At 45.5% G+C, this 25424-nt stretch overlaps 1 protein-coding gene across 1 annotated transcript in view; it reads right to left on the bottom strand.

The window, feature by feature from the left end:
• Nucleotides 1–25424, bottom strand: part of LOC143279984 (protein DEK-like) — a 59596-nt gene that overhangs the window by 22774 nt on the left and 11398 nt on the right. The window contains exons 3-4 of the mRNA XM_076584383.1: nucleotides 11456–11658; nucleotides 10811–10955 (exon numbers count right to left, since the gene is read on the bottom strand). Of these exons, the coding sequence (XP_076440498.1) occupies nucleotides 10811–10955; nucleotides 11456–11658 (348 nt within the window). The remainder of the gene's footprint in view (nucleotides 1–10810; nucleotides 10956–11455; nucleotides 11659–25424) is intronic.

Below are 25424 nucleotides of genomic sequence, written 5' to 3'. Positions count from 1 at the left end.
ATTAAAACGAGTCACCACTTCAAACTTTCCACTCCAAAGTTAAAAAAAAACTTCCATAGTTTAAAACCTTCAAATCTGGTTAAAAAGGTTCACTTCTTTTAAGAAGTCCATCAGCGCCCACGGAGGGACATTACGAAACAAAGTCTTCAAAGAAACCGCCGTGTAATGTCTGCGTCTAACGTCATGCAGATCCCAACAGTCAAGGAGCACGTGTTTCACGGTGAGAGGCTCGTCACAGGGAACGCATCGAGGGGCCTCCTCCCCCTTCAACAAGTAAGAATGAGTAAAAAAAGTGTGCCCTGTACGCAGTCTGCACAGCACAGATTCCTCCTTTCTGTTCTTCACCCCCGAAGGGAGGGTCTCCCCCAGGTCCGGACGGATCTGGAAGAGCTTGTTGTCCATCTGGGTGTTCCACTTCTCTTGCCAAAGATCCTTAACGTAAGTATTGACCTTCCGCTTCATGTGTGTATAGGGTACCAAGGATCTGGACAATTCTTTCTTTACAGCGTTCCTGGCCAGCAGGTCCGCCCTTTCGTTACCACGAATGCCAACATGTCTGGGAACCCAGGCCAACACAACCTCGTATCCTTTCTTCGTTGCGAGAGTAAAAGTTTCATAAAATTCCAGCAGTTTGGGATGAGTGATATTCCTGCAGGCGATCGCCTCCAGGGCTGATAAGGAGTCGGAAAAGATCATGAATCTCTTCTGTTTGGAAGAGAGAACCATTTTTAACCCCAGGACCAGTGCGGTCAGTTCCGCGGTGTATACCGAGCTGTCAGACAGGATGTGTTCCGTTGAGGGCCGGTCAGGAAAGGCGGGACAGAACGCAGATGCGGCGACTCCGTCCTCTGACTTGGAACCGTCAGTGAAGATGCCTTGAAAGGTGGGGAATTTGTGGCACAGTTCCGAAAAGTAGGTTCTGTAGGCCAGAGAACTGGTGGTGTCCTTACGGTACGAGGCCAGATCGAATCGGACCTCAGGTGTTGTAAAGGTCCACGGGGGGCTGTCAGGGAACTTAGAGAAATCTGAGATGCCACCGACATCCAGATCGGCATTTTCCAAGTGCGGCTGAATGCGGAGTCCGAGAGGAGGTATGCAGTTTGGGTTGTCTGTAAATTTCTTATCGAAAGGGTTGTTGAATACAGCATCGTAAGCAGGGTTTGTAGGTTCTGAAAACAATTTCAAATAATAGTTCAGGGTCAGCTTCAGTCTGCGGTTGGAAAGAGGCGGTTCCCCCGCCTCTGCGTACAGGCTGTGCACAGGGGTGGTGCGGAAAGCACCCAAGCTGAGACGGAGCCCTTGGTGGTGTACAGGGTCCAACAGTTTCAGGTAGGACGGTCTGGCCGAGCCGTATACAACACTTCCATAATCCAGTTTGGACCGGACCAGGGCTCTGTAGAGGTGCAAGAGAGTCCTCTTATCAGCACCCCAGTTCGTGTGTGCCACAACTCGGATGATGTTCAGGGCTTTTAGGCAAGATATTTTCAGCTGTTTAATGTGGCTGAGAAAATTCAGCTTCTGATCGAAGACGACCCCTAGAAATCTGGCTTCCTTGACCGCCGGGATGGTGGATGTTCCCAGACGGATTTCAGGGTCCTGATAGAATTGGCGAAAATTATGAAAGTGGATGCATTCAGTTTTGGAGGACGAAAATGTGAAGCCATTCTCCTCTGCCCAACACTGGATTTTGTTGACGCAGAGCTGAAGCCGTCGCTGGATGCTGGCGTACGTGCTGCCGGTTGCATATAAAGCAAAATCATCCACGAACAGCGAGCTGTCCGATCCTTTCTGAACGGATTGAACGATGTCATTAATTTTGATGCTGAACAGAGCCGGCGACAGGATGCTCCCCTGCGGGACACCCAGCTCCTGCTCGTGAATGTCGGACAGGGTGGTGCCGACTCTCACCTGGAATTGTCTGTCTTGTAAAAAATTGTGGATAAACTGAGGCAGGTGTCCTCGGAAGCCGAGCTTGTGCAAGTCGGAAAGAATACCAAATTTCCACGTGGTATCGTAAGCTTTCTCCAGGTCAAAAAATATGGCCACCACATGTTGTTTGTTGACGAAAGCATTTCTTATCGTGGTTTCCAGACGAACCAGATGGTCAACGGTAGAGCGATGCTTGCGGAAACCGCACTGTTCCTTCGCCAGAAGGCCGTCGGTCTCTAGTTTCCACATCAGTCTACCGTTGACCATCTTCTCCATCAGTTTGCAGACGCAGCTGGTCAGTGCAATTGGGCGGTAGTTGGAGGGGTTCGAGGGGTCTTTTCCCGGTTTCGGCAGCGGGATTATGAGGGCTTTCCGCCAGGAGGGTGGAAAGAAGCCTGTGACCCAGATGTGGTTATAAACTTTAAGCAGGGTGTCCAGACAGGTTTGGGGAAGGTGCTTTAGGAGTTTATAATGGACTTCGTCCATTCCTGGACAGGAATCCGTACAGGTCTGAAGGGCAGATTTAAGTTCGTTCATTGTGAAAGGAAGGTTGTAATTCTCTGTGTTGTCGGAAAAGAAGTTACATGGTGTTTTTTCTGACAGGTTTTTGGTTTTAAGAAAGCGAGCAGATTTGTTAGCAGATTTCGAGTTCTGTTCTATTGTGGAGGCAAGCAAATTGGCAACTGCTTTCTTCTCTGTGACCAGAGCGTCTGAAAGTTTAAGACGGTGGAAGGTCGGGCATGCGTTTTTGCCCTTAATTCTTTTTAAAACCCTCCACACTTTCTTCTTGGGTGTGTTGGAGGTTAAGGAAGAGCAGAAATCTCTCCAAGACTTCCTCTGGCTCTTTTTAAAAACATACCTGGCTTTCGCCCTCAGCTGTTGATGGGTTCGAACGCTATCGGACTCCGGTCTCCGAAAGACGCGTCGCTGCGCTCTCTTCCGAGACTTGCGGGCCTCCCGACATTCCGCGTTGAACCAGGGCGTTCTAGGGACCTGAGGCTTGGAGGTAGACGATGGGACTGCTGCTTTGGCGCAATCTAAAACGATCCGAGTCAGAGCGTCAGCAGGGTCCTTGCTTTTCAATACTGTTTCTTCCTGCAGCTCCGCTCTTATCTTGGTGGTAAAAAAACTCCAGTCTGCTTTGTCGTAGTACAGGCGGTCAGGCAGAGAGTCACCTTCTCCATCTGTGGGGCGGAGGACGACAGGAAAGTGGTCACTCCCGTGCAGATCGTCGTGCACTTTCCACTCGTAGTCCAGGACCAACGATGGATCGCAGACCGACAGATCTAAACACGAGGGCTTTCCAGAGGACAGATGCAGGTAAGTGGGAGACTTGTCGTTAAGACAGCACAAGTCCATGTCAGAGAGAAGGTTTTCTAAGAGAAGACCTCGGGCTGATGTCATCTCACTTCCCCAGAGCGGGGAGTGTCCGTTGAAGTCGCCCAACAGTAAAAACGGACGTGGGAGCTGGTCGACCAGGTTCATGAGGTCCTGCCTCAGAACACGGACGGAAGGGGGAAGGTAGAGAGAGCAGACAGTGATGGTTTTCTCGAGCGTGACTCTGACTGCCACCGCCTGTAAAGGGGTGCTTAAAAGAACTGTACTGTATAAAAGGGACTTTCGAATAAAAAGAGCGACACCTCCCGTCAACCCCTCCTGCTTCGGTTGAGCGGGTTTAAAAACGGAGTTAAAACCAGAGAGAGATAAAACCTTGCCATCTCTTTGCAGAGTCTCCTGCAGTGCCAGCACTGAAGGTTTCAAAGCACGACAAAGCAGCTGGAGTTCCTGGAAGTTGGCATAGAATCCCCGGATATTCCAGTGGATCACTGCCATTAAAAAGGTTTGTTTTTGTTTTTTTAAATAAAGCAGCAGCCTATTCCATCGCTACCCCCTGCTCCTCCACTTGCGGTGGCTCAAGGTCCGCCAGGATGGAATATTTGTTTTTTGACATAAATTTTTCGGGTTCCGACCAGGTCGGAATATCCACCACCTCGGCCCCTCCCGATTGCGCCGTGGCCGCAGCCCTCCCCTCCAGCAGCCCCTGAGGACTGCCGCGCAGGATGGGAAGGGGTGGACACGGCGCCTCCACCCAAGGCCAGCGGTTCTAACGAGGTAGGTACGTCGTCCGTCTGCGTCCCTGTGGACGCCGTCTGGACCGCGACGTCCACCGTCCTGGGTCTGACGACAGAGGCATACGACGCCTTAGGCGACGCGGCCTCCACCTGTTTCCTGGCCTCAAAGAACGATATCTTCTTTTCTGTCTTGACCTTCTGGATTTGTTTTTCTTTTTTCCAGGCGGGGCAGTCTTTCGATGAGGACGGGTGGCCACCTCCGCAGTTCGCACAATGGGCTGGACTGACGCAATCGCCCTGGTGCGCCGCCTTCGAACAGGTGCCACATGCCTCTTCCTCCTTGCATCAGTCTCTCACGTGTCCAAATTTCTGGCATTTGAAACATCTTAGAGGGGACGGCACGTACAGGCTTACACTAACCATCAGGTATCCGACTCGAATGTCCTTGGGGACATCCAGGCAGCAGAAGGTGAGGAAGAAAGTGTTGGTCAGGACTCTGTCCGACACCTTCCTCACCGTCACCCTGTACACGTCGGTCACTCCCTGAGAGGACAGCTCGCTCTTGATTTCAGCTTCAGACACACCTTTCAACTCCGGGCATCTGATAACCCCCTTTGAGCAGTTGAGACCTTTGTGAGGGGAAACCTTCACCGCCCTATCCACAAAAGTGGTCGCCTTGAGAAGAAGCTGTGTCTGCCTTTTTGACTCTGTCTGCACTAAAAACGCTCCGCTCCTCAGCCTCTTGATGGATTTCAGCGATCCTGCCAGACACTGAAAGCCCTTCTGGATAGCGAAGGGGCTGAGAGCCGACAAGGGCTTGTCGTCATCAGCGCCCTCCATCACAAGCCACGATGGCCAAAATCCAGAGGTCTCAACGACCTCCGAATCTGAGTCTGACTCGTCTGTTCCCAGTCTCCTCCTTTTTCCGAGTTTAGGGGGGTGTGTTTGTTTAGGATTCATGTTTAATAATTGTAAATTCATCCCTCCCTTATCCACCCACCATGAGGTCCAACTTAGGGGCCAGGGTCAAGGGAACACCAGCTTGACCCCTTCCAGGTTTCGGGAGGGATATACAACCAACAGCCTAGCTCCAACGTGTTCCCCCCCGATCATGCCCAGCTCCCGGGGACAGAGAACCGAGCACTACGGGGGTTACCTTCGTTAGCCTCTAAACTGCCAGTCTTGACCCAGCCCCACGAAGGGGTAGCCGATTGACACACACTGGCCAATGTGTGCCGCCTGTCTTAGGAGAGGTCCGAGCCAAAGGGATGTGTTGAGAGCAGCGTGCTCTCTCAATCCCCAGGATCTCATTCCCCTCCATCACAGGTTGCGCCGCACGGCAAACACGGCGGGCCTAAAGAAGGCCGCAGAGAAAAAAAGAATGTGGAAAAGAAGGCTTGATGGGGAGCTGAGGACAGAAAAGAGGCAGTAAAAAGAAGAATAGAGAATAGCGAAAGGGACAGTGGGTCATGTTTAGTTTGGGCCCCACTCACGACCTGTTCGGCATGGGAAGACCTATCAGGGGCATCAGTACAAAAACCACCACTTATTCAGCCCTAACAGCTACGATGGCTATGTAGGCTGTCAATTAAGACCTGGGACCAGAGCAGCAAAACCCCAAGAAGCACTGATGCCCCCGCCGACATAGCTCGCTCGATCACTGGCCACTAAGCCTCCCGACCACGACAAGGTAGTGACCCTCCCGGGAGAGGACGTGCGTGATTGAGGGAAGCCCCTCGGACCAATGCCCTGAGCAGAGGGTCATCTGAGAAAGAGGGCCCGCCCAGTTGCCGAAGAGTGGAGCTGATTGCAGCGCGATGGACGCGTGCTGCGGAGACAGAGAGGCCTTTGGAGGAGGAGAGGAAGGCAAGAAGTTGGCGAGATCCATATTGGATGGGTGTGTGGGATTGACTGAGTGGGTTGAGCACCAGAAGAGCCAGCGGTTCCAGTGTGCAGAGTAAACGCCTTGAGTGCCTTTATGATGTGACCTGCACACAAGGTCAGCTGTGTCATCGGAGGTGCCTAGTGCTGACAGATTCCCACACAGTAGCCAGGCGTGTAGGTTGAGAACCTCTGGGTTTCCGTGGGGGATGCCCGAGGGGGGCTGGACTAGGGAGTGTCTGCTGATGTGAAGGCTGAGTGGGGGAACGTGAGTGAGGTGGAGAAGGTCAGGGAACCACGGCTGTGCTGGCCAGTGGGGTGCGATGAGAATCAAGGTGGCACTCTCCAGCCTTACCTTTCTGAGGACTTTTCCCATGATGGGAAGTGGGGGGAAGGCATACCCCGAAAGGTTGGACCAGCTGATCGATAGGGCGTCCACGGCCCAGGCCTACGGGTCTGGGACTGGGGAGATGTATGTAGGAATGTGGAAGTTGAATCTTGAGGCGAAGAGATCCACATGTGGTCTGTGCCAATGGTCCCAGATCGGCTGAAGTGTTGAGTGTGACAGGGTCCACTCCATTTGGAGCACGGTGTGGGATCTGCTGAGGTAATCTGCTAGAATGTTGAGCTTGCCTGGGACATGTCGTGCTGTCAGGTGGATGCTGTGCTCTTGACACCAGAGGAGGACTGTCTCCGCACGCAGGGACAGCTGGTGTGAGTGAGCTCCCCCCTGTTTGTTCAGATAACATTCTACCGTTGTGTTGTCCGTGCATAGCAAGATCGACCTGTGCGAAACGTGGAGGAGGATGTGCTGGAGTGCAAGGAAGACCGCCTCCAGCTCCAGTTTGTTGATGTGCCATGACTGCTGTTGTGGAGTCCAAGTCCCCAACGCTGTGTGGTTCTCCATGTGTGCACCCCAGCCCATGTTGGAGGCATCTGTGTACAGTTCTGCATCTGGTGTTGGGTTCGAGATTGGAACCCCGGCATTGAGCCACTGCATGTCCATCCAGTGCTGGGTCGACTGTGAGAACCATGTGCCTAGAGGTATACGGGTGTCCCATGTCTGTGAAGACTGGGACCACCTGTCCTGGAAGTGACGCTGAAATGGACGTTTGTGTAGTCTCCCTAGCGGAACTAGTGCAGCAAGGGACTCCATGAAGTATAGCAGAGAGGCAAGTTCCCTGGCACACGCGGAGGTTGCCTGTGTAGCCTGTGGAGGCGAGGCATGGCTGGACGTATGGTCACTGATACAGAATCGATTGCCATACCCAGGAATTCTAACTGTTGAGAGGGTTCCAGTTCCGATTTTTCTGTGTTCATTAGAAAGCCCAGTGATCGGCACTGGTTCCTGACAAGGTTCAGGTGATTCTGGCAGAGGGCCCTGCTCTCCGCAAGGATCAACCAGTCGTCTAGGTAGACCCTCAGGCGTATGCCCTTGCTCCTGAGGGCGAAGCATAGTTCCCTGACCACCCTGGTGAAGACCCACGGGGCTGGTGCAAGGCCAAATGGAAGAGCTCTGAACTGGAAGGACTTGCCGTCCCATGAGAAGCGGAGCCACTTGCGGTCCCTGGGGTGAATGAGGATATGGAAGTATGCATCCGTGAGGTCTATGGCAACTGCCCAGTCTCCTTGCCCGATGGATTCCCTGATTGACGCAGGTGAGTCCATGCGGAATGGTTTGTACTGGAGGTACTTGTTTAGAGGAGAAAGGTCTAGGACCGGGTGCCATCCGCCGGAGGCTTTAGGGACAATGAAAATGCGGCCGAAGAAGCCTGGTGACAGAGGAGGAGCTTCTTTCTGGAGAAGAGAGAGGATTTCGTCCCGCAGGGCTGAGCAGGCTGCGTCGCCCTGTGGGGTGGGGGTGGTGGGGGAGTGAGAGGTGCCTTGGAGGAGAGCCAAGGCAGGCGGAACCCTTACCCTATCACCTGGAGGACCCACTCACATGCTGGGAGAGACAGCCACGCTGGCATGTGCCTGGATAGGCTGCCTGCTGGCTGCTGTTGGGTGAGTGGCGGGTGAAGGGCGGGGGTAAGTCATTGGGGGTGGGCCAGTCTGGAGGTGGCTGCTGGCCTGTGTGGAAGGCGAAATGTGTGCAGCTGGCGCCTGTACACCCTGGGCTGGCCCCTGGGTTGCACTCTGGTGTTTGAGGGTGAAGACTGACGTGGGCATGGTCTGAAGGTGGTTACATTGTTACGCCTGAAGGTGTAGAGTTGATGCCGCGGAGCGTGCTGCAAGTGTGCCGAAACGCGGAGAGGGCCTGCGCCAAGGGCAAGGTCCCTACCCAAGTCTGCGCGGTGTTTTATGGCTGCAGTGGGGAAGCCCTGACCAAATAGGGAACCGTTGGTGGGGAGAAGCGCTCTGAAGAGAAGCGTGCTCTGGCGGAGAGCACACGTATGGGGAGCGGTCGAGCACAGCATCCCTCCTGGCCAAAATAACATTCATGTAGGCCTGTGACTGTATATTCGCAGACCGCATGAGGAGCTGGCTGATCTGCTGTACAAAAGGAGAGAAGATGGTGATGTCAAGGCCTGCTGGTTGATCAGTGGGGGTTTCCATCAGTGCTGTGGCAAGGCCCGCAAGGAAGTTGTCTATGGCGGCAGTCGATTCAAGGGATATTCTGGTAGCTTCCTCCAGATCCATAAGGAATCTGTCGGGCAATGCTACTATGCGATTGCCATGTGAGTTGTGCAGGAGGAGTAGGAGGTTTTCCTGAGAAAGAGGCAGGGGTCTTTGAGGAATAGGACCCGGAGCTAAAAGTGGGGACTTTGAAGTGGGTCTGGGCAGGGTTTTCAAGAATTTCCCTCGACTCATTGCAGCTGGAAAACTTGGGACAGAGTCAGAGGGGACATCGCTGATGGGTTGGCCCCTGATGCGTGCCAGTGTATTTTGCAGGGCATCAAGTGCCATGGGCGACTGTGTAAGGGCGTAGTGAGGGCCATGGGAGGATCTGTGGATGCCCATAATCTCCATAGCACCGTGGGTTTGAGGCGTGCCCGGTGCTTGAATTGTCTCCACCCTATCTGGAGTGTAGGAAGCTAGGAGGGCTAGTGCTTCCTGCATGGAAACCAGCTGATTATCCTCCGAAGGTGGTTCCTCTGTGTCTGTGTCACCATCAGAAAATGTCTCTTCAATGGCATAGGATGATGGGTCAGGCTGTGTGCTGAGCACGTGACCAGTGTGGTTGCAGTGGGTGCTATGAGTGTGTCCTGTTGTAGTGGAGAGGAGCTGCTGGGAGGTGGCAGAGGATGGTGGAAGCAGATGTGCTGCAGCAGAAGAAGGAGCAGTAGCAGGAGAAGGTGTGGCACCAGGAAGCAGAGTGGAGCATAATTGCTGCAGCTATGAGCAATGAGCTGCTGGTTGTTTGGTTGAGCAGCTTGCTGAGAGACCATTTGTGGCTGGGAAACAGCAGCAGTCGGCGGTATGGCATATGTGGTCATCACTGCACTGCTTGCAGGAACCGTGCATGCACCTGCACTGTAGGCAAGGGGCAGTGCCGGTGCAAGGGAAGTAACTGACGGTCACCGGTAAGGGAGCCGAAGCAGGAGTTACCTCCCTTGGATCGGAAATTCGTGACAAAGGGAAGGGTGCACGCATATGGGCAAGCGTGTCCGCCTAGTGGTCCACCTTCCTCCCTGCACATGGGGAGGGCATCCCTACGTGCCTCGGTCGCCTATGGATCTAAGACGGTCGAGACATGCCGCGTGGGGGGCTTGTGATCCGATGTCACGGCCGCCACCATGGACGCATCACACATAGGTCCCAGTCTAGCGTGCAGATCCAGAGCAAATGTATGGTGTTGTTTCCCCAAAGGGCTTGTGCTATAATCCCTTGTTGAGACTGTGGGCATGGGGAAAGGGATAGAGGAGGTCGACTCGGGCACTGCCGACTGGCAGAACCGAGAAATCGCAGATCGCGTCGAGTCCGTTCACGGTTCGAAATTAAGAACATCAATGGTACAACTGACCTGTGTTTGGGTTGACAAACCCCTAGAAGTCGCCGGAGGAGTCGTAGGGGGTAGTGGAGGTCTGGAGTCGACCAGAGGTAGCGGAGGAAGCGGAGGAGGCATGGGGTTGGCGTTGTTGAGAGAGGCAGAGGTAGAGGGCCCAGAGTGATCGTGAATTGATTGCAATCGTGCCTTAATTTTAGCCTGATCTCCAAATCGAGCCACATAATTTTGCAACCTGTTTGAAGATATAATTGGGCACAAAACAGGAATGCCAAAGAATCGATAGACAGACAGAAAATGCGAAAAAAAACTTAGCCGTATGCAGTGCACAGGAACAGGTGTCCAGAGGGTGCTAGCCAGCGGGACAAAGGGGAGGTTACCTACTTCCGGGAGGTTATCGGCCGTAGTTACTTTCGTTTTCTCCGCATAGGCAGATAGTAGTTTGCACAGGACAGGAATGTCAGACCCCTGCCGGAGTCTGCACTAGTTGGGTCATGGTTAAGCATGTGTAATTAAAATAAACTCTGAAGGAACATCTGTTTCTCTCAAAATGCACCACCTGCAAGTTGCGATGTTTGCTTGCAACCAAAAGGTAACTACTACCATTTCATTCTAAATTCAAGCTTGCGATATGTGGTTGCCAACTGTATTCTCTCAAAAAATTCATACCCTATGTACTAAATCTGGCAAACAATATCCCTTCCTTGTTGAAAGAACTGAAAATATAGCAGGTTGAGGCTGAGCTGACCAATAAATAATGTTGTAGAAGTGACAGTAACCACTGGTCCGGAGTGGGTTACATTCCTTAACTGATAAATTAAGTACACCAATGCCAGGAAACTAGAACTACAGCAGACTGATCATGTGTTTCTTGAAACCATGAAATGAAGAAAATGGGCATCAGTTAAAGATCCTAAAAGACAAGCAACATTAGGCAGTTCAGGGCAAGGTGAGTCCAGAACAGGATGACACACACCAGTACCTTTCTTCTTCTTCGGCTCTTTCTTTTCTGCCTTGGCAGCCTTCTCCGGTTTTCCATTCTGTTTTTTAGCTTTCGCTGACTCCTTCTTGGGTGTCTCCTTTTTCACTGCAGGCTTCTTTTCAGCTTTTGCCTTTTTCTTGGGAGGCTGAAAGAAATAACCAGTGTAAAAATGTCAAGATTTCCACTGTTAAGTATCAATGAACTGATCCCAATGTTATGCCAAGAAAAGTAATAAAAAAAATCTTTGTACTTTGACACTAAGAAAGGAGCTATGCCTACTCAAGCATGCTGCACACAACAATGATGCATCTGTGTAGTAAAGGCACCTGAATAAATCAATCACACACCAGCAACATACCATGTTCCAGCAATAAAGAAACACATATGAAACCGATCTATATTATTATTCAATCAAGTGTAAAAAAAAGTTACTATTTATTAAAGAAAACTCCTGTTTTGCTGATTAAATTCTGCATTCTATAAGATCATTATCCGAGTTGTATTTTCAAGCAACAGTGTAGCCAATTTGAGATGTATCTGTTCAAGATCTGTGAATCCATTGTGTGCTTGCAACCTTTTACTTGATACTAGCAGTCCTTTACCAAATACCACATACATCCCCACCTTGCAACCCAAGTTACATACCTCCTCCTCTTCCTCCTCCTCTTCCTCTGAAGCCGATTTCAATTTTTTCTCTCTTTCTTCTTCCTCTTCTTCTTCCTCCTCTTCCTCAGAGTCTGAAATGTCTGATGCAATGTCTTTGGATTTGGTTTTGGTTTCTTTCTTCTTGGGAGATCTTTTTCTCTTTGTGCTCTTTTTGTCTGCATCACCACCACCTTTTGACTTTCCTGGGGGCAAAAAATGATGAAGCAGGTAAGTTTACTTCCATTACTTATAATATGTGACCCTCCATCATGGAATGAGTCACTTTGCACCTGACAAACTTTGCCACTAGCAGCGATTTTAGGCGGGTGGGGGTCAGGTTGTTGATTTTCAGATTTTGACTTGATAGTAAACTTTAGGTTTTCTTTTATCTCATACTGAAGTATCTAGGCATAATTGTGTCTTCTTTTGCCTTAAAAGTGTGCTTGAAATACCTGACCCATCATTCTGATCACCTATGACTTCGCAAAATCGATCAACTTTGACAAGCTTGCCCTCCCTTATCTCTTGGAACCGACCGGTCGAATCATACATCATTTTAAAGGTCAAGTCCACCTCTTTCAATCTATATCCTTCTTATTGGTTAAGTTTTAAACTATGAGCCAATCGTCACATTCAAAATAAGGATACTGTACGTAAACAATGCGTCACGATGAAGGAAAACCCCCCCTGTCATTGGCCGAGAGACCATGTGATGAAACCAGCCATTCAGCACACTAGCTTTAATAAACATGGTCGCAGTGTACGGAAGCACGCACTTCAAGAGAGACTTGGCAATTTTCTGCCAAGATACACTTGCGTTACACACATTTTGCCATTAAGTGAAGCAGACAACATTTGAGTTTCTAACCCAGTACTTCATTGATGGAACTGACCATTCCAACTAGGCTGATGTTCATGAAATCGATCTCAGTGAATACGAAGGCGACATTGATTTTGAAAGCAGACGAAGCAGGATTGTCGTTCAGCTTTCATCAACAATGATTAATAATAATTTTGATGTAGATGACGAATCAAAATTTGCACTAGATACAGACAGGTTGGAAGCCTTCACCTGGAATTGCCGAAATCAACCTGATCCAGGTGCCATCAGTGGTGTGACTGATATGGAAACGAGTGAAACTGACTTGCTGCACTGAAGTGAGAGAATTGTGTTTGGATCTCACAGTTCACATAAGGAAAATGCAAGCAAAGTGACTGTGGGGCTGGATATAGCTCAAGTGTCTGAAGGTAAGCGTTCAGATTTTACCCACACTGACAAATACTGAAATGTAATGATGGTATAATCAATTGATAATAATTTATTTAACAATGATTGACTCAAGACTGATTTACTGTCTCTACACTGGTACAGAAATTCACTGTTTGTCATGTGGAATAAAAATGATTAAAAGAATAAAGTGAATCTGAGGAAATTAACAGAGTGTAAAATAAAAGAAAATCACACACACACACACACGGCCCCTTCACAGTTTAACCATTACATGTAACTGAGCATGACATTATGAACAGTTTTCAGATGGGGAGGTACAAGGGCATGACATTATGAACAGTTTTCAGTTTCACAGAATTTGCTTCAATGGATATTTTATGTGTATGTGTGTCAGGTTGGAGTGTGTGTATGTGTGTGTTTCTCTCTCTCTCTGTGTTTCTCTGTGTGTGTATGTGTGTGTAGTTTTGAGGTAAATAGAGTTGTGTCAACAGTAAATACTAACAGTATTACTAATTGTTCAATTTCTTTTTCAGCCCTGAAAGACATGATGGTACTTTATATGCCTGCCTGTACACCAATGAATAATTCTGAGATCACTGCTGGCAAGTCATGTCATTAGGAGAGGCAACACCACCACACTAACTACACTGTCAACTAAAGAATTATCTGCTGGTGAACTCCTATCTATGAGTGAGTGATTTGTGGTCAACTGTTAATGTACAGAGTTTGATTTATAGTATGAATTTACCATTAAGTGTGCAAACTTAAGTTTCTGTTTACAAACTTTGTATAGATGTACGTGTATGGAATTGTAAAGTTTTGCATAGACATTTACATAAATGATATCAGTGTGCATGTGCTTGACATGCCACTATGCATAAAGTAACTTAATGCATTGCAGCATGTCATACACATGCACACTGATATGCACACTGATACTCATAGTGATACAGCATAAATAATCATTATTTCATACTTTTATAATCAGTAAACTGTTTTATCTGATTATATTATGAAATAAATAATTATATATATATATTCTTTTTTATTTTCTGATAAAATATATAGAAGTAAAGTATTTTGTAAAGTCCTGTGTAAAGAATGACAGCTGTGATGTAGATGTACAAAACTGAAATTACTGTTGATATTTAACAAACATTATTAGCAATAATGAATACACTTCAGAACATATAGAAAATAATTCAAAACAAAGAAAATAAAAAGAGATTAAGAAGTATTACATAACAAACTGTTTTTGGATAAACCATGCATTTCTGGAACATACTGATACCACTGGTGGAGAAAAAAGAGTGGAGGAAGAAGGTTCAACATCAACACCATCCACCCTGATGACTAACACTTTGTACCACAAGAACTGATTACCTGTGCCACATATCTGCATTTTTTTTTTTTTTTTAAGCAGATTGAGTGTTTGACTGATGAGGTTGTGTGTCTTCATTGTGTGAAGTATGGGTTTGGCAAGTAGGTTTTCTTTGCAGATGAAGTGTTTGAAGAGTTCATTTGGATTATGAAGTGTATTTCATTTGATGCTATGCTGGGATAAAACGCACATGAACTTGTACCTTTTGTGTGAGCAGTTTTGTTGTACTGATCTTTTCTGTTATTTTGTTGTGCTTGTTGCATGGATTGTGGTAATATCACAAGCACATCAGTGAGCACATTGAATTACAACAATTACATGATTCAGCATCATGATTTAGCATTTTTTCCCTTTAATCTGGCATAAATTTTAGTACACATACTATACAATGCAAGTGTCTTTGTAACTGAACTACAAACAACACCACAACAAAACTTATCTTAAAACTGGAAGGCTTTTAGTCATGTTGAGCTGAATAAAAAGTAAGTATACTTACACCTCAGTCGCAAGTCTTTCCAAAAAAATAAGAAAATTCTTATTTGAATAAAATCAAGTACACTCACTATTTTTCTTTCAAACCTTGTGCAATTGTGAACATTGCCAATAAGTATGTGTGTGCCAAATTTCATGAACATATCTTGCTTAGCAGTATGTGGTTGCTATGAACATATTCCAAAACTTTTCAGCGACTTTAGAACTTAAAATCACAATAACCTTTCACAGAATCATCCGATTTACAAACTTTTTTTTTCTTTTTTTTTTTGCTGTAAAGTTGTTGTTTTTTTTGGTTTTTTTATTGCAGTTATGATATACCAATAACTAAAAACCAACCTCTGGTGCAAAGCGACTCATTACATGGTGGAGGGTCACATATGTCATGTAACTGCTTTTGTTAATTGGTGTTAAAAATAAAACTTTATATATATAATAATATATATAAAAAAAGAAGAAATAAAAACACACACACACACACACACACACACACACAGACTGAGCAAAAACCTCAACAAAGTACTAGTCCTTGCACAAGGTTGGAAACCACAAACATAAATAGAATGGACTGAACCATCCAGTAGCTCATGCGTGACAGCTTGAAGCGACCGTGTTGAGCGTGTTTCTGTGAAAGTACGGTACACCCACATCTTCAGTGAGCCAGAAAGCGAAAGAGAGAACATGCCATGTTGTGCTGCCATTAACTGCTCCAGAAAACCTTCTGACATCTTCCGTATCCATTAAGGACATTTTAAAGGTCAATGTATGCAGGTGTGTGTGCTCTCAATAACTATGTGGAAAGATGGGTGTGCTTCTTATATATTTCAAAGATATTTTAGCATTTTTTCTATGCATGACATACTGTTTTTTTGATGTGCAGTCCACCCCATTCTTCCTCTGTCTTCTTTCTTCCATGTCTCATTATTGGTTTCCATCTGTCTCTGTGCACTGCGTCTTCTCCCTTTCTCCTTTCTTTCTTTCATATTTGAGGCTGAATTCTTAATTTTAATGAGGTGTTGAACTTTTTCATGGAATGTGTGTGTGTTGGAAAGTAAAGATTCATGTTCTTTTATTGCATGCTTTTTATATTAAAATTTGTGTTTATGTTTATTAGTGTGTATCTACACCCCTCCTCTTTCTATGTCTGTCTTTCTCCTTCCTCTTTCAGGCATCAGTTTGGGATATAGAGACTGAGTCTGAAAGGTGGGGCCCTGGGGCCGCAGAAGGGCCCCAGTTGGTGTCCATGGTGCAATGCCCCTGGTGGGGGTCAGGGGGGCTTTGCCCCCTGAAGCTGAAGATCTTTTTATTTTTTTTTTCAATTTCAAACCATAAAATCTGCACTTTAGGGCCACCAATGCCTCTGAGGTATTCCAGCCCACAGAAGACAAAAATTAGTCCAATTTTTCTAAAATGTTTTTGCTTTCAAACCTGTAAAATCAGCCTTGTGGACATGATTTCAAAATCCTGTCCCGTGTGTGTGTGTGTGTGTGTGTGTGTGTGTGTGTGTGTGTTTTCAATGCAACTATCTGTGTGTATGTGAGAAAGAGAGACAGACAGACATAGACAGACAGACAGACAAAAAGACGGAGAAGGGGGGGTTGGACATAGGAGGAAAGAGTAAAAGTTCATTTGTGTGTGTTTATGTGCACTGCTTTAACTACAACTGTGTGTATTAAACTCTTTGTGTGAGTGAGTGAGTAAGAGAGAGAGAGAGAGAGAGAGTGTGTGTGTGTGTGTGTAGGTGTGTGTGTGTGTGTGTGTGTGGCTTGGGAATTGTCCAGGAGAGTTACCCTGAAAATTGGCCGGGCTCCAGGGGCTGCCTTTGACCCCTGGTGGGGTGCAAAGCCACATGGCTGAAAATGAAATTAGTGAATTTTAAGAGGTTTGGGGGTCCTCTCCTGTGTGTGTGTGTGTGTGTGTGTGTGTGTGTGGTGTTTTCAAGAAAAATGTACTTTGCACACAAGTTTGCACTGTACCAATATAACTGACCATTTGGTCTCTACAGCTGCAGTCTCTGTTACACTGACAGGCATGTGTGTTGGTGAGGAAAGAAATGGGGAAGGGGAATGACTGGAGGGAGCAGGGAATGGGTATGTGACTGGTTATACCACTTTCAGCAGTCAGGGATTCTCAGCCAAAGCAAGTGGTCAGTGTCTTGGCTAAATGCCAAAGTTGCCACACTCATTGACAGTGGTTTTATTCCCTCTCACTACTGGTGGGAGCGATTCAAAGGGGAGGGGAACCTAAGCAAATCATGAAAGAGAAGTCTGCAGGAAGGGGTGGGATTTGGGGGCGTGGAGTGATTCCCCCCCCCCCCCCCCCCCCCAATCCCCCCCTGTTAACTGCTATACCACTGAAAATAGCGGATCCGCTGGGAGTACCCCAGCCTAGTCACTGTGTGTGTGGGTGTGTTCAACTAAACTGTGCGAAGGAGGAAAAAAAAAAAAGAGAGAGACAGCCAGCAAGAGAGCGTGTGTGCGCATGTGTGTGTGTGTGGTTTAAATTCAACGGTGTGTAAAGAGAGGGAGGGAGGCAGATAGAGAGAGGGGAAGGTGGGAGGAAAGACTGCAAGTTGTATTTGTGCAAGTGTATGCATTGCTTTCAAATTCAATAGATTTCTCTCTCCGTGTGTGTGCGTGCGTGTATGCGAGTGGTTTTTTTGGTTTTGTTTTTTTAAATACAACTCCGTGTGTATATGCGAGAAAGACACAGAGAGAGACAGAGGGAGAGAGACAGAGAAAGACAGAAAGAGGGACAGACAGAGAGAGAGAGAGAGGAAGGTAGAAGGAAAAAGAGCAAGTTTCTGTGTGTGTGCATGTATGTGCATTGCTTTAAATACAATTCTGTGTGTGCGCATGTTTTCAATTAAACTCCATGTGTGTGTGCGAGTGCGAGAGAGTGTGTGTGTGCGTGCACACATGTGCGCGTTGTCAAGCTCTGTGATTGTGTTAGCACTCATATGCACATGTGCAAATGTGAAGGAGAGAGAGAGAAAATGAAAAACAAAGAGTATGTGTATACGTGTGTGCATTCATGCGATTTTTTTTCTTCAAAATAAGAGTGTGAATGTGTGTGTGTGCGCGTGTGCATGTGCATGTGCATTCAATTCAGCTGTGTTCATGTGCGTGTACCTTTGGTAATCTGGCTATAGATCTCGGATCTAAATAAACTGACTTACCATGAACTGTTTGTGCCTAGTGCCGCAGCATCATGGTTTGTGTCATAAAAAGCACTGACGTCAATTGTAACAAAGTTTCTGTTTCAATCCAACAATTTTGCTTGTGCATGAAGTGGCAAACCTTTGCAGCTTTTGCTGAATGAATAGAGGGCCAAGCAGATGTACCCATGGCATTAGGGGCTTGAAAGGGATGGAAATCACGTGCACAAGTGTTTACGTGCATCTGTGCGTGCGCACACATTTGTGTGTGTGTGTGTGTGTGTGCACACTCGCATGTCTGTGTGTGTGTGATCGCCCGCATAAGTGTGCATGCGCGTGCACGTGTGTCATTTGCTTTTCAGTGACACAGTGATATCAGCACATGCCATGTAGGGATCGGCTTTGTTAACGGCATTTTGACAACTTCAATCGACTGTTAGGAAATCTTTTGACTTCAATTTTGCTCTGACAAGTCGCTGGATCGCCTCTCAAGGGGTCAACAAACAAAAACAGACTTCCATGCTTGGATGGAAGAGTTGCACCCATACAATCTGACACGCACCCATACAATCATACAATCTGACACGCACCCATACAATCTGACACCTATCGCACTTGGCCCTGCCTGCAGAGACAATTTTGTGAATGGTGCCTATTACCTGTAAAGTTATTTTTTTGTTCTTCTGTTTTCAAGTTCCACCCATTTTTCACTCCTTTATTGATCTCTGCTGCAAAAATCTTCTTTTTCCTTTGTGAGTTTTCTCATTTTGTAGATGATTGAAAACGATTGACAAAATCAGGTATTTTTGCAAGTCGTGAAGCCTGTGAGCGGAAGTTGTGTAATCGTGACTGAATACAGATAAGCATATTCTCAATTGGTTCTCTTATCCAAACATGGGGCATTTTGGCAAATGCTGTGGGTCTGTCTTGTTGATCGGTCAGACAACGATCGTGCAACCTTTGTTGGCCGGAACCCCCCCCACCCCACCCCCACCCCCCCCGATTTTCTCAATGGATTTACATGAATCTGAAAAATGGCATCTGGAGCCAATTTTCAGTCGGAAATCTGACTATAGTTGGAAAAATCTCATGCCTGTCTTTATGTCTATTTCTTTTCTTCTTTTTTGCTGCCCCGTAATCTACACAGTTTGAGTGGCATTACTCCGAAGCCGCTCATTCCAACTCACCCATACACATCCACAGGTTTGTTGCAGTCCCTGAGCCAGCAGTACACAAGGAACCATTGATGTTATGTCACCAGGAGGTCAAACACCAGAGGAGACATGCACTGCTGCTGAGTCACTTCGCTGGTGTTCTGTAGTGCCTGTTCTGATTCAACGTACTTAGGACACCACCTACTAAGCACCCCACTGACTACAATAATGGCTTAGTCATGGAGCCAGACAGAGTGAGCGTCCCTGCTATAGTGGAGATCTCCATCACCTCCCTTCAATGGCAGTCCCCCATGAATCCACCGATACTTAAGACCAGACACGGTAGTACAAAAACGTATGAAATAAACTTGAAGTTTATGGCTTTCTGTGACATGGTATGCAAAGATATTGGACTAAACATGTCTAAAAAGGTCATTTTGTGCAATTTGTCGTGACGGTTTCCATGGAAACGAATCCAAAATGGCCAACAAACAAAAAAATTAAAAGCTTAAAACTTCGGTACCTTTATAGATATGTTATTTCTGTTTGTTTTATTTGATTTATTTGTATTTGATCTTTATTATAGTGCAGTGGTATTTTGGAATTTGAATAGATACTTTTTTTTTCTTTTTTTTTGTTGAAATGTGGATAAATTCCTTGACATGTTTTTCAAATGAGTGTATATTAATTCTTTTACTAGTACTATAAAAACCACTGCATTATAATAAAGATGAATACATAAAGAAAGAAAGTACCAAGTTTGAACATGCTATCTTTTAAAGTTTTTGAGCATTAGCATTTTGAAAAATGGTATTACGAAGACAAAACACAAAACTGAGAAAACAGGAAAAGAAAGAGATGTGCTTGTACTCACAAGAAATCACACATGTTGATGCTATCTGAAGCTTTATTTAAGTGAATATAGTACCCAGGTGAAACGGACTATAAAGATTAGATGTTGAAGAAGCAAATTATGCAAAAAAACGAAAATCACAAAAAATCATGATTTTGGTCAAAATTTCACTACCGTGTCTGGCCTTAAGACCTTGACAAGACTCGCCCAGATCACAGAAAAGGAGGTGTATCAGAACTGAGGTCACCATGAAAGCTGGGCATAATAGGCCACATAATTTTGGGCTTTTTTTCTTTTAAAATACTGACGACGACAGAGGAGGATGAGAATGATGACGATGATGCTGCTGCTATGGAGGTACATTTAGGTTTGGGACTATGTGACAAGGCTGTACTCTACACTTCCTGTCATAATATCCCGGCGTCAACCAGGCCCAAGAGATACAGACAATTGGAGTGTTAGTAAGGAAATTAGAGCATCAAACCCAAAGACGCATCCGTGAAGTGGATGACACTCAACTGTATGGTCCGAATTTTCTCATTTAAGCCCATAGCACACTCAACTCTGGATTGTACAAGGCTGGTCTGCAAAAAGTTATCTGATGCTGCAATAAACAAGGGATGCAACTCCAAAATACTTGGTATCGTCTGCTCTTCACTGATAGCCTTAAAGATTGAGAAATTAAGACTTCTCAGGAAAATCATGTGTGTCCTTGAGACATAGTTCTGAAAACTGGGGGTACTTTTCAGATTTTTGTGCATAAAGGACATGCTACAGTGCATTATGGGAAGCACTGATTTTTCATTTATTATTCTTCTGTATGGGAAAGAGTCGATCAAGAGAGAGAGAGAATAAATGAGCTGATTAAAAAAAAAATCATTAAGTTTGCAAGTTGGCGCTCAAATTAGTATTTCAGTTTATAGAATATTCTTCTTCTTCTGCGTTCGTGGGCTGCAACTCCCAGGTTCACTCACATTAGGTAGCGCCAGCCCCCATGGCCGATGCCGGAAAACCTATGAACGCCGAAAAAATTGACTAATTTTGAAGTGCATTTTCTCAAATTTGATTTCATTTTGTGAAAAACTATCCGACTGAAATAATTATTTATCATCTATATTTTAAATTTTTACTGTGTTTGCTTTATGCAATGTGTGAATGAGTTCGCGGATAGAAGAAAAAGAAGTGTACTGTAACGCGAAATAGCGATCCTTGTTCAATGGCGGCCGGCGTCTTTCTGAGCGCGACAAAGTTAGTTTCAACCACACAGTGGAAAAAATCGCATCCGTTGCTTTCCATTCACTGGTTACTGTTTGAAAAACTGGGAGCCGTGAAAGGCGAAAGTTCAAGGAGAACTTCCGTGCGTTTTTTTTTCCCAAGCCTTGGGCAAAGTAGGGTAGTTAGATCTGAGCGCAAAGTCGGGAAATTTTTGGCTATCTTTCAACGCCTCGCACAGTTCGAAAATGAAATCTGACCCTAAGTGATACTGTATGAGCGGTAAAGAGCATTTTCTGCTGATTTGAATGGTATCCGAAACTAAGATTTTTGATCCATGAGCAATTTGCTCAAGCGATTCAAACGCAGGTACCCCACTTCGTCAGTTGCGTCGGCCCAATCAACATTCGACACAGGAGAGCGGCACTTCATCTAACACAAAAATGGCATTGTTTCTCCAGAAAATCTTAAGTTTCATCATTAAGTTTTATATTATTTTTGAAAACGAATGTCTTTAGCACTTTCATGCACAATATTGATCTGAAATTCTTTGAATCAGGATTTTTATCGATGTCAGTAACTGAGCAGCTTGGATCTATTTCATCAGTGTTTTCGTAGTGTGACACTTTGTTTCAATCGGTATACGATTTATTTTTTTCTGAGTAAAACACACAAAAACTATTGATACAGAATGAAAAATGGACATGTTAAAACGGAGACCATGAATTCCCATTACTAATATTTGATTGATTTTTGCTTTAGTAAGCAAAATATTACCCAGGTCTAAAACCGGAAGTGCTCTGGACAGCATTAGCGCCGTCTGCTACAAATTCGGTGAGTGTTAAATAAGTGAGTAAAAAATTGTAATGTGGTTTCTTTTTCATTCAACATCACACAAAAGTCTGATATTCTAGTTGCATTTTGCTTCGATAGCTGTGAAACTTTATATTAATATATACAGACAGATAGATACTATGCTCTCACATTCCAGAAAGAACAAGAACACCAATTCATACTAACCCCTCCCCTCCTCCCCCTCTCTCATCTGCAAACTTCACTTTCATAATTAGCTGAGAGTTGTATAGTCATTCCCCTCCCTTGTCTCTGAGAATCTCCCTCCAATGGTAAGGAGAGGGGAGGGGGTTGTCAATGGTTGTGGCAAACTTGGCACTGACCCAGATCACTGACCACTTGTTCCGGCTGAGAATCCCTGACTGCTGATATAACCCACCACCTCCTCCCTCCAGTCATCCCCCTTCTCCATTTCTTTCCTGTCAGTGGAGTAGGTGTGTGTGTGCGTGAGAGAGAGAGAGAGAGAGAGAGAAAGAGCAAGTTTGCATTTGCACATGTATGCTTGTGAGTATGTGTATGTCTGAGTATGAAAAAAGTGTAAGTGAAGAGATATATGATTAATTTGAACAGTGCAGTCAACATCCTGTTTCTTCAAAAATTTAACACCAATTTTTAACAAACTAAAATTAGTAAAACAAAAATCAGTACAATAATACCCATAGCTTAAGTTGTACATCAGGTTCAGTCAAGTCAAACTATATAACACTATCAGGAGTCCAGCCATTAAGAGAGTATAATTGTGTGTGTGTGGGGGGGTGGGGGTGGTTCATGTAACCCATGATATGCTGTGCATCTAGACTGCATGAAACAGAAAACAAAGGGAAGTAAACACATATTTCATGAAATGATAAAATGCAAAATACCATGCACATATTGTGAATGAAATATTCAGTTTGATATATATCTAAGACATGCATTCTCACATACACACACAAATAAAGGTAAGTACACAAAATATATATCAAAGAATAAGATACTAAGTATGATATGCATATTAACAATAAAATATTCAATATTAAGTAATCATATATACACAAGACATTAAGTAATACTTTCATCTCAGTCATGAAATGTAGCACTCTGAAGTGGAATATCTGAGTAAATAATCGCATGCAACAAAGTCATCCATAAGATGAACAGTACATGTAGATGGCAAAGTTCTTGTCAGCAACTGGAAAGGACAGACCCCCAAAAATTCAGCCTCAGTTGTCAAAGCATACGTTGTTGCTGTAATCCAAGTTATTGTGTGAAAGGTAAATGCGGCCATATAGTTCAGTGCAGTGAATTTTGTGTTGCTGTTGAATGAATACTTACCTGTTAGTATGCCATTTTATAATTCTGTTATCACAGTGTTTTCCTCCCACTCAAAACACTCAGAAATTGACAAAAGCCTAAACATATATTAAACTGAGAGCTCTGGTTTTGGTTTTAAGTTTTAAATTGAACAAACATTTGTTCTTTCTTTTGAGCTGATCTGTGTATCTAACATGTTGCAGAAAGGGCTGCTCATGGCAGGGTTTACAAGACCTATTCCATGATCAAAAAAGGCCAGTATGAACATCTCAGGTAACGAGCAGCATGTTATTGCTGATGCCAGGAAACCTGTGAGTGCCAAAAAATGAGAGATTTTTTGGTGTGCATTTTCTCTTGTGATTTTGCCATTTTGTGAAGAAATAAAGATACATCATCCACCTTTTATTTCTTATTTATTGTGTTTCTTCTGTAATCAAATGCATGACTGGGTTCATGGATGGAAGAAAAAGCTAGAGAGCTGAAAGAAAATAGATTCATATATCGGTCATTTTTGCTAGCAACTTAAGTAATATTTGCTCCCTCCTGGGAACCTTTGTCGTGGAATGCCCCATCAACTTACCCATTCTGTATAATGCTCTCAAGTTGCATTCGTTTAAAAATTTGTAGCAATTTTGCAGAAGATGATCAGCCTAGACCACTGGTAACTTATTGTGTCTGCAACTTCAATATTTTTTTAAAAAACAAAAATTTTGAAGAAGTCTCATCCGCAGCATGCACCCTTTTTTAATGAGAAAATCTGGTATCATACCTTTTCTGCCAACTTAAGAGGGAAGTTTTAAGGTTGATTTTAATTTATTTTGAAAGCTGACATTTCACTTATTACACACACAAAATTTCATGGTCCTACTTGTGACAGTTACTGAAATATTCATCTCTGCAGCATGCTACCCAAATTTTTTCCGCTGGTCAAATTGAAGATTTTTCAAAGTTTGAGACTCTGATACTTAAAATTCAGTCAACTATCCTGCCTGAAAAAAATTCAGTGAACTTTCTGTGATGTATTCTGCAAGATATTTTATTATGAAATGCAACTGTCAATTAGTTTCAGTGCTGTAGAACTTCAAAGTTGCTATTCTGTGCAGATTGACACGTCTTGATTTTCTATTTCCTCCTACTTTGACAGACATATATTCCAGTTTCTTTGCTGCTGAAGTGTTTGTGTTTTCTTGTGCAATATGCCATTATCATAGTGTCAGGTCAGGTCATTAGATCTGCTACTGGTAACCTGTAATCCAGTACAACCTGTTCAGGGTCGGGTTGCCGACGACTAAACGGGCACTCCCACCACTCCCTTCTGGGACTGGTGAGGCGGGTGGCTAGACACCCTTATGGAGATCCATAAAAGGGCGTCGGCTCAGGAGAGCCACCAACGGCCATCTAGCTCCACCGTGCTGTGTGCATGCCACACGCAGTTGGCCCCTGGGGTGTGTCTACCCATGTATGCGAAGTCTGGATCCGGCAGAATCTGCGGAAGAAACCTATCAGTTCAACGGAGAGGAAGGCGGTTACAGCAACGCACTGTGGAGTGCAGAGAGCAAGATGAGACACCGAAAGGATATCTTGGTCATCCACTGCATCCGTGCTCATCCTCCAGTCGTCTCGACTTAGTCTTGCCACTGGAAATTGGTGGACCCGGACGAGAGAGTGAGGTCGACGTTGCGCAACTCCTCTTCACTTTAAACAAACTCATCGCACAAGTCATCAGTCATCCTAAATGACCTTTCATCCTTCATCATTTCATCACCCCCAAGTCCTGTGGCGACAGGCGAGCGACGAAACGACAGGTGTGGGTACACTGGCAGTCGCAGCCGCAGACCTGCACACAGGCGGCTCAGGCCATAGGGTCGTTCTTCGTCGACAGGAGCAGCGATGGAGCTCGGCAGCCATCTGAGCGTCTGAGCAGCCCTCTTTAGGAATGCACTGCTCACCTCCCTGGCATGAGGAAGGGGCTAGAAAAGGTGCCCTAAAAATAGCCGTCTGAGCGTCTGAGCAGCCCTCTTTAGGAATGCACTGCTCACCTCCCTGGCATGAGGAAGGGGCTAGAAAAGGTGCCCTAAAATTGCCTGCTCCATATCACCCTGGCCAGCTTATCGCGGCTGGCGGGGACCCTACATCAGCGGTCGAAACAAAGAGAAAGAAAAGAAAAAAACAAGGATCGTTCCTCTCACCATTGGTGCTTGGAACATAAGGACTCTCCTGGACAGAGATAACGCGGACAGACCCCAAAGGAGAACAGCACTAGTTGCATCCGAACTCGCCAGATACAATATCGACATCGCAGCCTTGAGTGAGACTCGGCTTGCAGGCGAAGGCGAGCTCTGTG

The sequence above is a fragment of the Babylonia areolata genome, chromosome 3 (assembly GCF_041734735.1).
Source record: "Babylonia areolata isolate BAREFJ2019XMU chromosome 3, ASM4173473v1, whole genome shotgun sequence".
NCBI lineage: Eukaryota > Metazoa > Mollusca > Gastropoda > Neogastropoda > Buccinidae > Babylonia > Babylonia areolata.
This window is presented reverse-complemented; position numbering and strand designations above follow the sequence as displayed.